Consider the following 14,288-nt stretch of genomic DNA (forward strand, 5'->3'; position numbering starts at 1 on the left):
AAAAATGTATGCTGATCTTACAGTTTGATATATCTGTATTAGGTCACTAGGAAAACTAGAAAAAGCCTTTGCAAAATGGTTTTTGGTTTGTATTTTTAAAAAGGTGGTTGCCAAAGGAACTCATGTTATTTTCCTGTAAAGTATTATTGTAACTGAAAAATTATGAAGTGAACCACTATTGATATGTAAGAATATGCAATAAATACAATTTAATCAAGGGTACAAATAGACTGTCAAAAAGGGGATAATTGTTTTGTTATCTTCTCTCAAATATTGTCACATATATTTTAGGATTATTGCATAAACTCAGAAAAGACAGAGAGGACAAGAGAATTAAAAATAGGTGATGCTTTATTGTCAAAAATAGACAAATTTTCATTTCCTTTAATAGGAATATTAATTTGAAAGTCTCCATAAGTCATCACCATTTTGTGAGCATAAAAGACAATGACATCTGTTAGTGAAGAAAGGACAGCAGTTCTACATTGGAGCCACAGAAACCTTCTTCAAAGAATCTCAGTGACCTTTAGAGCCCTAAAAACAGTAATACACATGCAAGCCGTGGTTGAATTATCCTGGCCCAGGCCTACAAAGTCCTATAAAAATCCTTCCAAACATTCTAAGAGTTCAATTTGTTAGGCCACTTGCTTATTTGAATAGTGAAATTTTAGGTCACTTACAGGATCATAACAGGATCATACCTGCTTTTGAGTAACAGCAGAATGAAGCCCTGGCGTCAGGTATGCCAAGTGGAGCTAATAGCTTAGGCCAGAGAACCAAGGAATCTCCTTACCAATGACCAAAAGCAAGGCTTTGCTGAATACTGTAGTGAGGCCACATTTTCCCATTAACACAGAAATAAATTACTAATGATCTAGCTAAATTGGAACAAGACAATAAAGCCTGTATCGTTCCCTCGGGACAGGTATCCAGTTGAAAAAAGTTGGGTCTGTGCACTGGTTATCTACACCACAATTTCCTCAATCTACACCACAATTCTTCAGCCTGTACTATAAAGCAGCTTTCCACACAGGCCCTTCTTTATAGTAAAAGTGGCTGTGTGCCATTATTACCTTCGAAGATTTGGGTTCAGTTCCCAGGAGAGGCTGGGGATAACGCTGACTTGGGATGGTTCATCTGAGATTAAGTGTATATAATAGCGAAAAGAAGCTAGATTATCAAATGAATTTCGAGAAAGGAACTGATCTGAGAACTCATTTCCTATCCTACACACATTCACCATCCACCCAATGCAAGATTAATCAGCTACACACACAAAAATCAGTTTGACATTTTCCATCTGTCTAGTTTAAAGATAACATTCAGTACTTGAGAACTAGAAGAATTGAGCTTATATTGTACCATAAAGTTATTTAAAACAACACTATGGTTACTAAAATGGCAGCACAAGCTTTTGCTACCTCTTTAAAAAAGAAAGGATGCAAAGAAACAGTGAAGCAGCTCTTTTCTCCATGTGACATTTTTAATTCACTCTTGCGTGCAGTTAAGTTTTAATTAAGCTCATCCACTTCATGCTACCCTCCAGGTTAAGAACCCTTTAAATTTGAACAGGGGCTGGAAATGGGTGGTATAGCCTTCTGGACATTTTGATGGGCTAATCATCATTGAGCATCTGTGACTGAAAGGGTCTCTCTGAAAATATTTTGAAAGTTTTATGAAAATCAAACCTGGCAATTTGGTTTATGTGGTCTATTTAGCAAGACTATCTGGAAAAAGTGGGGTCAAATATAAAACTAAAGCTTATTGCTTCTTTTCCTGCCTCCATTTTGTAAAAAATGTGGAAAAGGTACACTTTTTTGGAACATTTCTCAAAAGCCATGAGATCAGCCCTTTAGCTGGGGTTGCTGTGAAATACAGAAGGGAGATGAACTCAACTAGGGGTTCCTTGGGGAGAGGAGGTGTGCAAACTGAAATGATTTTAATTGAGCAGCTGTGCAGTTTTATTACCCGGTCATAAAGAGGACCTTCTAAAATGTTTCCTTTTTAACACTCTTCAATGACTGTTGTTCCAATCAAGGAGTAAAGTTTTTTCTTAACAAGTCGAAATCCTGAGCTCAGGATCAGAGTTCGCCTGAGGCCAGATGAGAAGCGGCCTCGGCTGAAGAAAAAGTCTGTGAAGCTTGTCCAGGAGCAGTTCTCCTGCTTAAACACAAGTGTAAGCTCAAAAGTGGGCACCACGCTAGAATCACACACAATCCGGTCCAGCGTTTTACATACATTTTCAATTTCCAAGGTCACGTGCATAACACAACCTCGCAGGCCACAGGGCTCGGTGGAGGAAAGCCGCAGGACATCTTGAGCAATTCTCTGGGTCAGCTTCTCAGGAACAAGGACTTTGGAGCAACCAAGTTTGGTTTGCTTTGATTTGGACAGACAGTCCTCCAGCATTTTAATCAAATTCTGGCAAGTTGTCTCCTCAAACACCACCTCACTGAGGTTGGGTTCAGGAACAACATAATCCCAGTAGTCAAAATCTGTAGAAAATGGAAGGTTACAATGAAAAAAAAAGAAAAAAGAAAAATCTAGGAGCAGAAGCAGCACACCAAGATAGCAATACTGGTTACCTCTATCTACCATGTGTACCTGTTACAATTTGTGTGAGAGTTTTCTAACCTCACTGCTGTTATCAAGGGGTAATATGGCAAGTCCTGGAACCTCTCTGAGACTGAAAATACATCTGGGAAATGATGGTTTTAATAAATGGGGTGGATAAGGTATAGATAGCCCTTTTCCTTTAAATTTATATGTGTACACACACTGTCTTAAAGACTATGCATCAAAAATCTAGGTATTGTTATCCAAAATTAATAGTGATTTTATTTTTTGCTCCCTTACTTGCTTATAGGGGTTTTCTAATCTTGTTTCAAAGAGAACATGTATCACCTCTGGAGTAAAAATGTTTTTTTTTTCTTTATTAAGGGATGGCTACCTCCTAACTCAAAGATTATATGCTTCTTTTATTATTGTAAAGCACAGAAGTGTTCTACTGCTCTTTAGTGATGAATTTAAGATGAATGTGATGAGTTATATTAAATATTTATCAAATTTGTTTCTTTCTTTAACAGTCTTTGCTGTAATGGTGTGTAATCCCAATTTTAGCTTCAACCTCTTTGATAAAAAATTGATCCAGGAGAAGACCTTTGAGGATCATGAGGATATTTATAACTGGCTGGGTAGTTCTTAGCCAAGCAAAACAAAATAGTCCTAGGAAAACAAAATTAGATTTGCTCAAAGGAAAAGAGATAGCTCTGCATTTGGTCACCTACCTCCCAAATTAATCCTACATTGGCAGGATGCCACACCACACAGTCAATCAAGCAGGAAAGCAGGCACATGCCCTGTGGGCACTCCTCCCTAAGCCTACTTCACTTTCACTGGCTGCTGTGTTTTCCTCTCTCCCCATCAAGTGTTCACTTAGATCATTATTTTTTTTATAACCAAATGAAATAAATGCACTCCAAATTATGAGGCTCCATATTTTACTGTTGTTCAAGGTAGAGAATTTTAGAGCTTTGGCTCTATAAAATTAGATCGATCATCAACCACTTCAACCTTCTAAATGAGGAAGACACAAAGATCTTGAGTAACTTGTGTATGCCCACAGATCCTTAGTGGCCGAGCAGTGTGTTAACTTATAAACTGCTGTTTAAATTGCAAATGACAATATGTACAGCATCACTGCTGTTTTAAAGTTTCCTTTTGGCATTAGAAAAGGAATAATGATTATATTCACAAATGGAATACTACTCAGCAATAAAAAGCAACACGTACTGATAAAAGCAACCTGGAAGGACCTCAACATCATGAGGCTGTGGGAAAGAAACCAGATACAAAGTAGTAGAATTACATGATTGCATTTGTATGAAACTCTAGAAGCAAAACTAACCTATGAAGACAAGAATCAGGTCAGTGTTTCCCTGGGTCACAGAAGGCAGTGGGGAATTGGACGTGTGGGAATTTGAGGGGAGGGAATGAGGGCAGTGGTCACAGGGGTGAATAGATTTGTTAAAGCACACATAACTGTACACTTGAAATTCACAACTTCACAGCCATGTAGGGAAAGGAACCTATATACCTTTAATCCCAAAGGGCCTACTAGCCCACATTGCAGTCCTGGGATATTTTATTTTTTGCTGCTTTTGTTTCTCACCATCATGGAGAGATGTTAGAAAGTTTGGAAAGGAGTCTGTTCAGATGGATTATGAAGCACCTACGTGAAGGAAGGCACACGCGCACACCCACCAATCCCATCTATCCCGGAGCTGTGACCTTTGGAGGGGTGAGAGGCGGGCAGCTGGGAAACTCACCATTTAGCAGGCTCCCCGGGTGGAAGCCACAGTCCAGCAACTCTGAAATGCTGGCCGGATTTTTACTGCTTAAACTGCCAGTCGCAACCATGATCTACGACTCTGTTTCCTCACCGGGCGGAACGGCCTTTCCGGAGCGCTGGATAAAGGAGTCAAGGGCAGATTTGCAAAAGCAGGCGACTTGCAAAGGCTCCTCAAAATGCCTAGCATCCCCGGAGCGAACCAGCCGAAGCATTCATTTTCCAAAGGGGAGGAACCGGCCTCTGCAACTCAAGGTTACAAAGCCCTGGGCGCGGAGACGCCAACGACAGCCACAACCTGAAACTAGTTCGGAAGTTAGCAAAACTTGCCGCCGACTTGCCCTGCGAAACTCACCTCCGAGCCCGGAGTCGAGGAATCCCCAGTCCCTGCTCCCTCCACCCAGGCGGACGCCTACTCACCTGCCGGGAGCTCGCTGGGGACGACTCGTTTGCTGAAAAGCTGCGGAATAAACCGAGGCAGACGCTCTCCTCAGAAGCCGCCTCCCTCTCAGACTCAGCGACCCGCAGACTGCAGCAGCGCTCGGCCCTCCGTTCACACGCAGCACACGCAGCAGCAGCTCCGAAGACCCACATCACCGCGGGGTCGCCGAGCCCTTTATAGGCCCAGCTTCCTCGCCCGGCCTGGGACCGCCCACCTTACACAGCCCATCCCCGGCCCGCGCCCCGCCCCGGGGTCCGGTCGCCCTTCAACCCTGTTTCTTCCAGAGGCCCAAGGGGAGCTGCTGGAAGTGCGGGTACATTTGCCCTAGGGTTGACACCTGCTGTTTTCTGGGTTTGCCACGGGTCACCGTGACCGCAATTCCGGGTGAGCGCCTCTCCCAAAACTGACCACTCCCCTCTGCTACCAATCCTACATTCTTCGGCGACACCTCCCCGTGCGCGCACGCACGTTGCTGGTGCCCGAGTTTAGACTGTCCGAAGAAGCGGGAAACTTTCTATCCCTTGTCTGGTACCATGACCTGAGGCTTTTCTTTGTCATGCTGAACACTTTGCTTAAATCTGTTTCGATATTCAGTGAGCAACATTTATGCACTTAGTTCCTAACCACGTTAACTCTACATCCCATCCCAGGGTTTCTAGATCCTCCTCTCTTGCTCGCGGTCAGATCAGATCTCGCCTGCCTTTTCTTCTTCAGAGGCTCTCCAGCATTTTAGGCAGGGTCTTCATCGCCCACTGCGCTCCCGGCGCCCTTCTTGCTGCCTCATCTGTGACTAATGCATTTTCTACGCGAGATGGGTGATCCTGGTACTCTCCTCATTAGGCCTGGCTCCAGAGCGCCGGGAGCTTGAATGAAAGGGAGTTTGCCCAGAAACTAAGCAAAACCATTAGTGGGATTGTTGAAGCTGCTTCCTCCACCCGCCCTATGGCTGGGAGCAATCGTTCCCAGAGGCAGAAGTTCCTGGCTGAGTCCTGTTAGCGGGAGGAATTTGGCCCCGGTGGGTGCTGAAGGGGCCTGGGGCAGTCGGTATACAGTTTTACATCCTGCTGGGCATAATCCCTGTGAGGCTTGGCACGCAGCCCTGAACCTGGAGAGCCAACATGCTCGCACAGACCACAAGCAAAAAGCCAAACGTTATGTTTGCTTCCAAAGTTACCAAGTCACCCAGGGCTAAGCCAATTGTGACTAATAGGAGATGGTCTGTTGAGAGTGGGCACTCCTAAAGTTGGCGGTGGGTCGGAAGAGGAAAGGAGGGGATGCCCAGAGCAGAAGACTTTCTTCTACAAGTAGGAAGGAGGTTCTAAGTGTGGGCAAGGATCTGTAGGTTAGAGCCTGGAAAAAACAGTTTCAGCTGTCCACGCTAAAAACTCCAAGTAAGAAAAACAACAACAGAAGGGGTAAGGAGTGTGCGATAAGCAGATCAGTGGGAGGGCATTCGGAGGCAGAGCAGCAGAAATGAAAGCCAGCTTGACAGTCCATTTTTAACTCCACTCAAGCAGCTGCACTGCCTGAAGGTCGGGAGCCAAAGAAGGAGATGCTGATTGGCTGCTCTTTGAAAGCAGATTTCCACTTCTATTTAACAGAGAAATGGATAATAAGCAAGCTCACTTAAGCTGATTGAAAAGCAGTTTCAGAGGCTAGTGTGTTTAGGACCAAAGGAGAGGCCCTTGGTCAGGTCCCCCGTGGCAGGGGGCGGAGAAGCAGGCCACACAGCCTCCTTTTCCTATCTGGGAGGAGAGTGAGGTTGCTTCTTACCTGCCTCCAAGGAGAGTTATTAGGATTAAAAGAATGTGTGGTCTGAACCTACACCAGTGAAGTAGTTACCCATTTCAATTTCCTTAAGGTATTTAGGTCTAATTTATAAACTAAGTACTCCCAAAGGACCAGAAAGATTATTGGAAGTTCTAGAAAGAAGTAGTTACTCTTGGCTCACCTGACTAACTGAAATTTTGCAAAGCCCTTGGGGATATTATTGCAGAAAATAATTTGGCTATGTATGAAAGACTTTGAATAATATCATTCCTTTTGGCTGAATGAGCCTTCCTCTTGGGAATTACAGGGTATAGGAATGATTAACGTAGCACACATACCTGGGATAATTAGTGGTGACTGTCCTGTTTCAAATCTACTTAAAGGGTAAAAAGTCTATTATACCCACCAGTTTACATTTTGTGGGATTAAATAAATGAGCCGATTTTTAAAAATGAAGCATAGTACAGGATTAGGAAAGACTAAGTGCCATAATAGTCTCATCAGGAGATGTCACACTTAGTCTATTAGATTTTGAAATGTGATACCGTTAATTATTTATAACTGAAATTTCATCACATTGGTGTACCTCAGTGTTTATCAGGTGCAGTGATGCAGTCCCTCACATTGCTGTTTTCTGATATCCTAATTTTGTAGGGAAAATAGTCTGAGGGTGCTTACTAGAAATAACAGTTGTAAATGAAGAGAAAATCTAATTGGTTAAGTAATTTGACTGCCTTTCATACACCAATGTATTATTCCAAAGTACCAAAATCATAAACAACTTTAAGTATGCTTCTCTCTTTCTCCGGTATAAGCCATTGTTCCTGAGCTTTTACTAATACATTTACATTCAGTGCATTGTTTATTTCATTTCATAAACTATGACACCAGAGGAAAAATGACTGGGTTTCTTACTCTGTACAGTGGTTGTAGAGAGGATTTATAGGACTTGGAAGTTGATCCATACAACCTCCAAGGTCCCTTAACAAGTTCATAAGGTTACTGTGAGGATTAAAAGAGAAACTTGTATAATTAATGCTGAATATTACCATTTATTTATTTAATTTTTTAAAATTAAGGTATGATTGATATACACTCTTATGAAGGTTTCACATGAAAAAACAATGTGGTTACTACATTTACCCATATTATCAGTCCCCACCCATACCCCAATGCAGTCACTGTCCATCACTGTAGTAAGATGCCACAGATCCACTATGTGCTTTCTCTGTGCATCCACAATGTTCTCCCCGTGATCCCCCACACCATGTGTACTAAACATAATACCCCTTAGTCCCCTTCTCCTTCCCTTTCCACCTGCCCTCCCACACCCCTCCCCTTTGGTAACTACTAGTTCATTCTTGGAGTCTCTGAGTCTGCTGCTATTTTGTTCCTTCAGTTTTGCTTTATTGTTATACTCTACAAATGAGGGAAATCATTTGGCATTTGTCTTTCTCCACCTGGCTTATTTTACTGAGCATAATGTCCTCCAGCTCCATCCATGTTGTTGCAAATGGTAGGATTTGTTTCTTTCTTATGGCCGAATAGTATTCCATTGTGTATATGTACTACATTTTCTTTATCAATTCATCTACTGATGGACACTTAGGTTGCTTCCGTATCTTGGCTATTGTGAATATTACCTTTTTTTATAAACAAATCTGAGATCTTTAGATGCACAGTCTCTGGTTCTCCCTGGTTATGCTAAATTTGTAAATGTAGTACTTCCATGAATTCTTAGAACAAAGCCTAGTACAGAGCAAGTGCTTAATAAGTGATAGTTATTATTTCATTTATTATTGCTTTGAGGTTGTAGGTCTCTGTTCAATACAATAAGCACTAATGGGGTTAAAAGGGGTTGGAGAACTGTTGTTAAAGTAGAACAAAATCTATGGTCTTTCCTGTTTGTAGGAAATCTGGAAAATATTTGAAACTGATTGGGAAAGCCATATTTTTATAATTTGTGCATAACTGTACGGGAGAATAGGAAGCCAAACTCCTAATGATATGTAAGGAAAAAATGTATGGTAAAAAGTCGCCTTGGTGTGACATACAGAACTATAGGTATTAACTTTCCTTTATTAATCTAGAAAATAATAACCTTACCTCATGGAGGGCTGTTGTAGGGGTTAAATGAGTTAATACACAATGCACTAAAAAAGTATCAGCTGTGATTACAATTATGAATTTTACTCTGACTTTGAAAAAAATCCCAGCATCCCGGTGATATTTTTATGAAAAGGTAGCTAGGGGAGTGTTTACATGTGTTCAAGGGTGTATATAAAAGTGTATCATTTGTACATATTCATTCATTGGTCTATCTATATTCAGTTTTTATCAAGTATTAATTATCTATATAACAGAGTCCCTGTCTCCATGGAAGATTATAGTTTAGAAAAGAATGTAGACAAATACAAGATCACAATTACTGTGTTAAGTTAGGGGTGATGTTGTCACAGGTTGCAAGGGCAGCACAACGATATAAACACTAATGTTTTGAAGGAAGTTTTATTGCCTTGCTACTCACAGTGTGTTTCATGGACCAGTAGCACGAACATCACTTAGGAGCTTGTAGGAAATGCAGAACTTCAGTCCTCAACCCAACTGAAACAGCGTCTGCTTTTTAAAAAGATCCTTAGGTGGCTCATATTCTATGCAATTAAAATCTGAGAATTGATTTTAGTTAAATTAAAATAAGACTGTCTAAGCATTTGTAAAACTTTTAATGGGCCAATTAATACAAAATATTCATTGAGGTTTTACTATCTGCAAGGCATGGCCTTGATGAAAGATGGATTCCCAGCCAGGCGAGTGTTTGTTGATTCTCCATAGTTTGCTTAGACATCATGGCTCTAGTGAATTGAATCAGTCCTGTGTGGTTCTTAGCCCTTGGGCCTGGCTCATAAAACCATGCACAGTATATCAAAACAGGTGGTTTTCTAAGAAGACTGTTATATAAAAATAAAATCCTGTCTCATAAAGTGGAGACACTGTCAAACTGTAAGTTATTTTCAACTTTGATGAAATGGAAGCCAACTGTGTAACATAAGGAATGGGCTTGCATTGTAAAATATATTTAAAATGATTGGTCTGTGGAATGTTGTATTTGGAAACAACATATTTGGAAGGAGGGTGTAATACAGAAAGGTATATATCTTACTACTTCCAAATTTATTAGAGAGGGTAAATATAGTTAAGCAAATACTCATCTCTTCTGCTATAATTATATCATAAAATATACTTTAAAACATTGGCTTGACTTTTTGAAATATCATGCTGGTAATTGAAAACTCTTTTTATAGATTATTTATATTGTGATAGAGGTTCTAAATCATAAATTGCTGAAGCAGCTTTCAGGAGATGTCAATGCAGCTGTAAGCACACTAAGGTGCATTCAGTTGTGTGACATTGATGCATCGTATCTAAGCTGAGCAATAAAATGTGCATAGCAGCTTAACTTACAGCAATACATAATTGCCTTTGCAGTTGTTTTGGATGACCCTATGCAAAACATAAAACAGTGCTCACTTCTGTATGTATAGCAAAGCAGCACTCCTTAATGATTTAACTTTAGGCTCTAACTCAACTAGACTTCAAATTCTGGCTCCACCACAAGTAGACACTATGAAATTAATGTAAATGCTTTGAATTTCAGCATCTTCATCTATAATATGGAAGAGTCAATGGAACAATGTATGTTAAGTTTCTGACAATGTGCCTCCTACATATTGAGCATTCACTCAGTCATGGCCACCATGAATAGACAGGGCTTACGTGAGTTTGTTCATGTGAATGCACATTGTACTGCAGTAAACAATTCATCCAGTGCTATGTTGGGTTTTTCAGGACAGTAGTCAATTTTATTTTGCTTAGATGAATAATCGTGTACTAGCTGGAGAATTACAAGAGTTGGCCCCACATAGAGTTTTTATACTGATTTGATCTCTGACTTTGGTCAGGAATTTTCTATGGATTTCAGAACAGTAGAGCTAGGACCTGGCTGTTTGGCAGTCTAAGAGGCAGCAAGATGTAAGAGAGGAACTGGACAGAGGTCCCATATTTGGAAAAGATTCCTGCTGTATTCTGAGGACCACACAGAATTGCCAGAAGTGGCCAGAGCTGATGGGATGCTGAGAGCATCGGTGATGGACATCTTGGTTTTAACCTGTGGGCAACCAATTACTAGAGGGAGGCTGTCTTCATCCCCACCCCACTCCTGATACCTTAACATGGCATGGGTTTAAAATCCTTGACATGAGCCCTGGGTCTGTGGAGAGGGAGGATGAGGATGGTGAGGGAGAAGAATGGCTGGCATTAAATTGACCCATTCCTTGGTATGTACAGGATTAATACCAGCTAGGAAGCTAAGCTGCAAACAGCAATGCAGTAATGCTGCTTTACTGCACATCAGTGTGTAAGGCTGATATTATTCATGTCTGTCTACAAACATAATTACAGTTCCATTTCTAGAAAATGCATTAAACATTTTTCTTTTTATTTTATTTACACATTTTAAAGCAGCTTTCCTGGAAGTTCTACTTTTAGCATTTACATCCAAAAGGTCCATATCTAATGCATTTTTTAGTTTATCCATTATTGAAATATGGCTGCCTACAAAGAAATCTATATATAAAGCGCTTCTTAAAAAGATTTCTAATGTGTTCTGTACTTAAACGGTTACTTTGAAAACTCCATAAATTGGGAATATTTTTGCATTTCCTAAATCAAGGAGCTGTTTGTAGACAGACATAATAAAGACACAACCCTTGTAGGTAATTACGCAGGTGGAATCTGAAAAGTGTAACTATAAATATTAACTTAAAAATAATGATCCTTACCCTTTTATCTTCCTCTTTGCAGTCCAGGGGAAGTGTTACTGAAGCAGGTCCAGAAAACTCAAAATGAAGCAAAATACTACCATTAATAAAACAGAATTGACTTTGAATTTATAAACAAAGGGCCAATTTGAAAATTACAAAATGACAAATCGCGCTCCTGACTCTCTATTCTGCCCTTCTTTGCTGCTCCCACCACCCGCCAAACTCCACTACCCTCCTAGAGGTAATCACTTGTATTAGTTTTTATGTGTTCTTCTAGAATGTCTTTATGGAACTAAAAGCAACACAAACATATATTTCCTATCTTCACTCTTTTTTATCCCAAAGAGAAATACTATATTTATATTCTCCTCATTGCCTTTTTGCACTGACATTATGGTTTAGAGATCTTCCCATATGGGTACATACTTTCTCTCTTTCTCTGTCTACTGCAGCTACATAATGCTCTGCTTTATAGATTTTTCATTTAACCAGTATGTTACAGAGGAACAATTTATTTTGATCATTTACAGATTTTTGCAATTACCTACAATGTCTTAATGAATAATCTTATTCATAAGTCACTTTGAGTGTGGGCAAGTATGCCTATAAGTTCTCAGAGGAGGGACTTGTAATGCAAAGGATAAAGGATAAAAGACTTGGTAAATTATCTTCTCAAGGGTTGTACAGTTTTAGGCACCTACCAGTAAAGTTAAAGAACTCCTGTTTCCTCATAGTCTCTCCAACATTCATTCATTTATTTCATAAATAAGCATCTACTATTCCTTTTCAGATAGTTTTCTATCTAAACAAGCTCCAGAAACCTGTTGGTTAGGAGTTACAATTTCCCTCATTTTGGGTAAGATATTATTAACCTAATTTTAAAAAGGGAGAAACTATAGATGGCAAGTATTAACCATAATTCTCAGGAAAAACTAGAAATATATGTTCCTGATTCCCAGTTTTGAAGAAAATATTGGGGCTGTATCTACAATGACCGTTATAACTTCACTGATTCATAAACTCAGGTAACAAAATTATTGGTTTTTTCCTTTGTTTTCACCACTCTTTTTAAACTGAATTGTCAACCAGATGTTTTGTTGTTATGTGGGGACATTGCTATGTTTATTGAAACTAAGGGCTGTTTGATTTCTGTTAAGGAGAGAATCTGCTTTGGAGTAGAGAATAACATCCTTTAGTATAAAACCTACAAGTTGCCTGTAACTTGACTTCAATGTTCACCTAGTTAAATAATATTTCCCTCTTTTTAACCACAGCAAAAACATGACTTCATTATAGCTTACAATACAATATTCAATTGAATGTAATTCAGTGCATCAAATATTCGTGGACGTTACTATTGAGGACAGGTGGGAGGGTGGGTTCAAATGTAGTTTGTCAAAAGTCCTTGGTCAGCTCTGTCCAGTTCCATTGCCACTAAGCACATATTGCTGTTGAGCATTTCAGTACGTAACTGGTGCAAAGTGAGACTGTGAAAATATACACTGGACTTCAAAGGTGTAACTGAGTATAAAGAATGTAAAATATGTCATTAATAATTATTATATTGGTCACATGTTGACATATTGGGTTAACAAAACATATGACTAAAATTAATTTCACCTGTTTTTAAAATTATTTTTTTAAACATGACTGCTAGAAAATTTAACTACACAAGGCTTGCAGTTCTGGCTCACCTTAGGAAATATAGGACAACACTATTCTAGGTCTTTGTCATTTCATCTTTAAAAAAGGAAGAATAGTAGATACTTTGTATACGTATAAGGATTGGGAAATCTTAAAAAGTGTACTCAGTAAGCTTTAACTATTAATTTTTGGTGTCAGGTTTATGGGGGTACACTTTAAAAATACTAAAATCCACCCTTTTCAGTGTAGAGTTAGTTCTATGAATTCTGAACAATGCATACAGTCATGTGACCACCACTACCACCACCACATTGAATACGTACAATGGCTTCACCACCACAAAATATTGCCTTATGTGTGTTTGTAATCAGCCTGTGCCTCAGCCCTAGCCCTTGGCAAACAATGAGCTCTTCTGGAGTGTTATACAAATGGGGTCACACAGCATGTGGACTTAGGAGTCTCGTTTCCTTCACTCAGTGTGATGCATTTGTAATTCATGCAAGCTGTGTGTATCGGCAGTTCTTTCCTTCTCATTTCTGAGTACTATTCCATTGCACTGATGTACCAGGGTTTGTTTATCCATTTGCCAGTTGGAGGATGTTTGGATTGTAATATAATGGGTTATATATAAGGAAAATTTTGAATCTGAGTTAATTTATTTAAAAAAATGAAAGCATTTACCAAATGTAAGTCTTATATTTTGTAACAAATTATTTGGGATGTACCCTTACAATAAAAAAGGATTCACTGTGTCATGGAAGCATATAAATTAACAATTCTTTATGAATTATTCTGACCCAAAGATAAAAATAAAATAAATGTATTTCAGTAAAGAAAATTATAGACAATGAACAGTTTGTCAGGAAGCTGTAAATGCATATAAGGAAGCTTTCTCTGATTTTTTTACTCTGGGGTTGAAAAACTACCCTGGCAAAGGAATTTTCCACTAGAATATAGTCTTTATCACATTTAAGTCATGTCAGCTGAGTCAGCACTATATTCTACACTACACCAAGTAAGATGAAAGAGCTCAAGCAATACTTCAAGTCAGGAATTTCAATTGTGGAAGAAAATGACTAACATTTAAGTGATATTCAATTTGCTTCTTAGGTGGCTTGCAAGACTCCTCAGAACCTGACTCTTAACCTCCATCCTTTCCAATCTCATTATCTGACACTGTCCATTCACCCAATCCCCAGCCCCAAACTTAGATTGGGGTATTAGAAAAGTCTTCTCTAAGGATATGACATTTTCAATGAAACTA

General features: G+C 39.5%; 1 protein-coding gene across 1 annotated transcript; it reads right to left on the reverse strand.

The window, feature by feature from the left end:
* Positions 1-333: 333 nt before the first annotated feature.
* On the reverse strand, positions 334-5,184 carry DDIT4L (DNA damage inducible transcript 4 like). Its single transcript, XM_036886980.2, has 3 exons — positions 4,769-5,184; positions 4,329-4,467; positions 334-2,495 (listed from the first exon to the last, which is right to left on the reverse strand). The coding sequence occupies exons 2-3, from the start codon at positions 4,417-4,419 to the stop codon at positions 2,005-2,007; spliced, it is 582 nt and encodes a 193-aa protein (XP_036742875.2). The 5' UTR covers positions 4,420-4,467; positions 4,769-5,184; the 3' UTR covers positions 334-2,004.
* Between the last annotated feature and the right edge of the window lie 9,104 nt (positions 5,185-14,288).

Source organism: Manis pentadactyla, chromosome 5 (genome assembly GCF_030020395.1).
Source record: "Manis pentadactyla isolate mManPen7 chromosome 5, mManPen7.hap1, whole genome shotgun sequence".
Taxonomy (NCBI): Eukaryota; Metazoa; Chordata; class Mammalia; order Pholidota; family Manidae; genus Manis; species Manis pentadactyla.

Excerpts from the sequence above, each read along its gene's own strand:
- DDIT4L (XM_036886980.2), bottom strand. The coding sequence starts at position 4,419 with ATGGTTGCGACTGGCAGTTTAAGCAGTAAAAATCCGGCCAGCATTTCA. Across the intron at positions 2,496-4,328 it reads CCCGGGGAGCCTGCTAAATG|ATTTTGACTACTGGGATTAT; the intron begins GTGAGTTTCCCA and ends CATTTTCTACAG.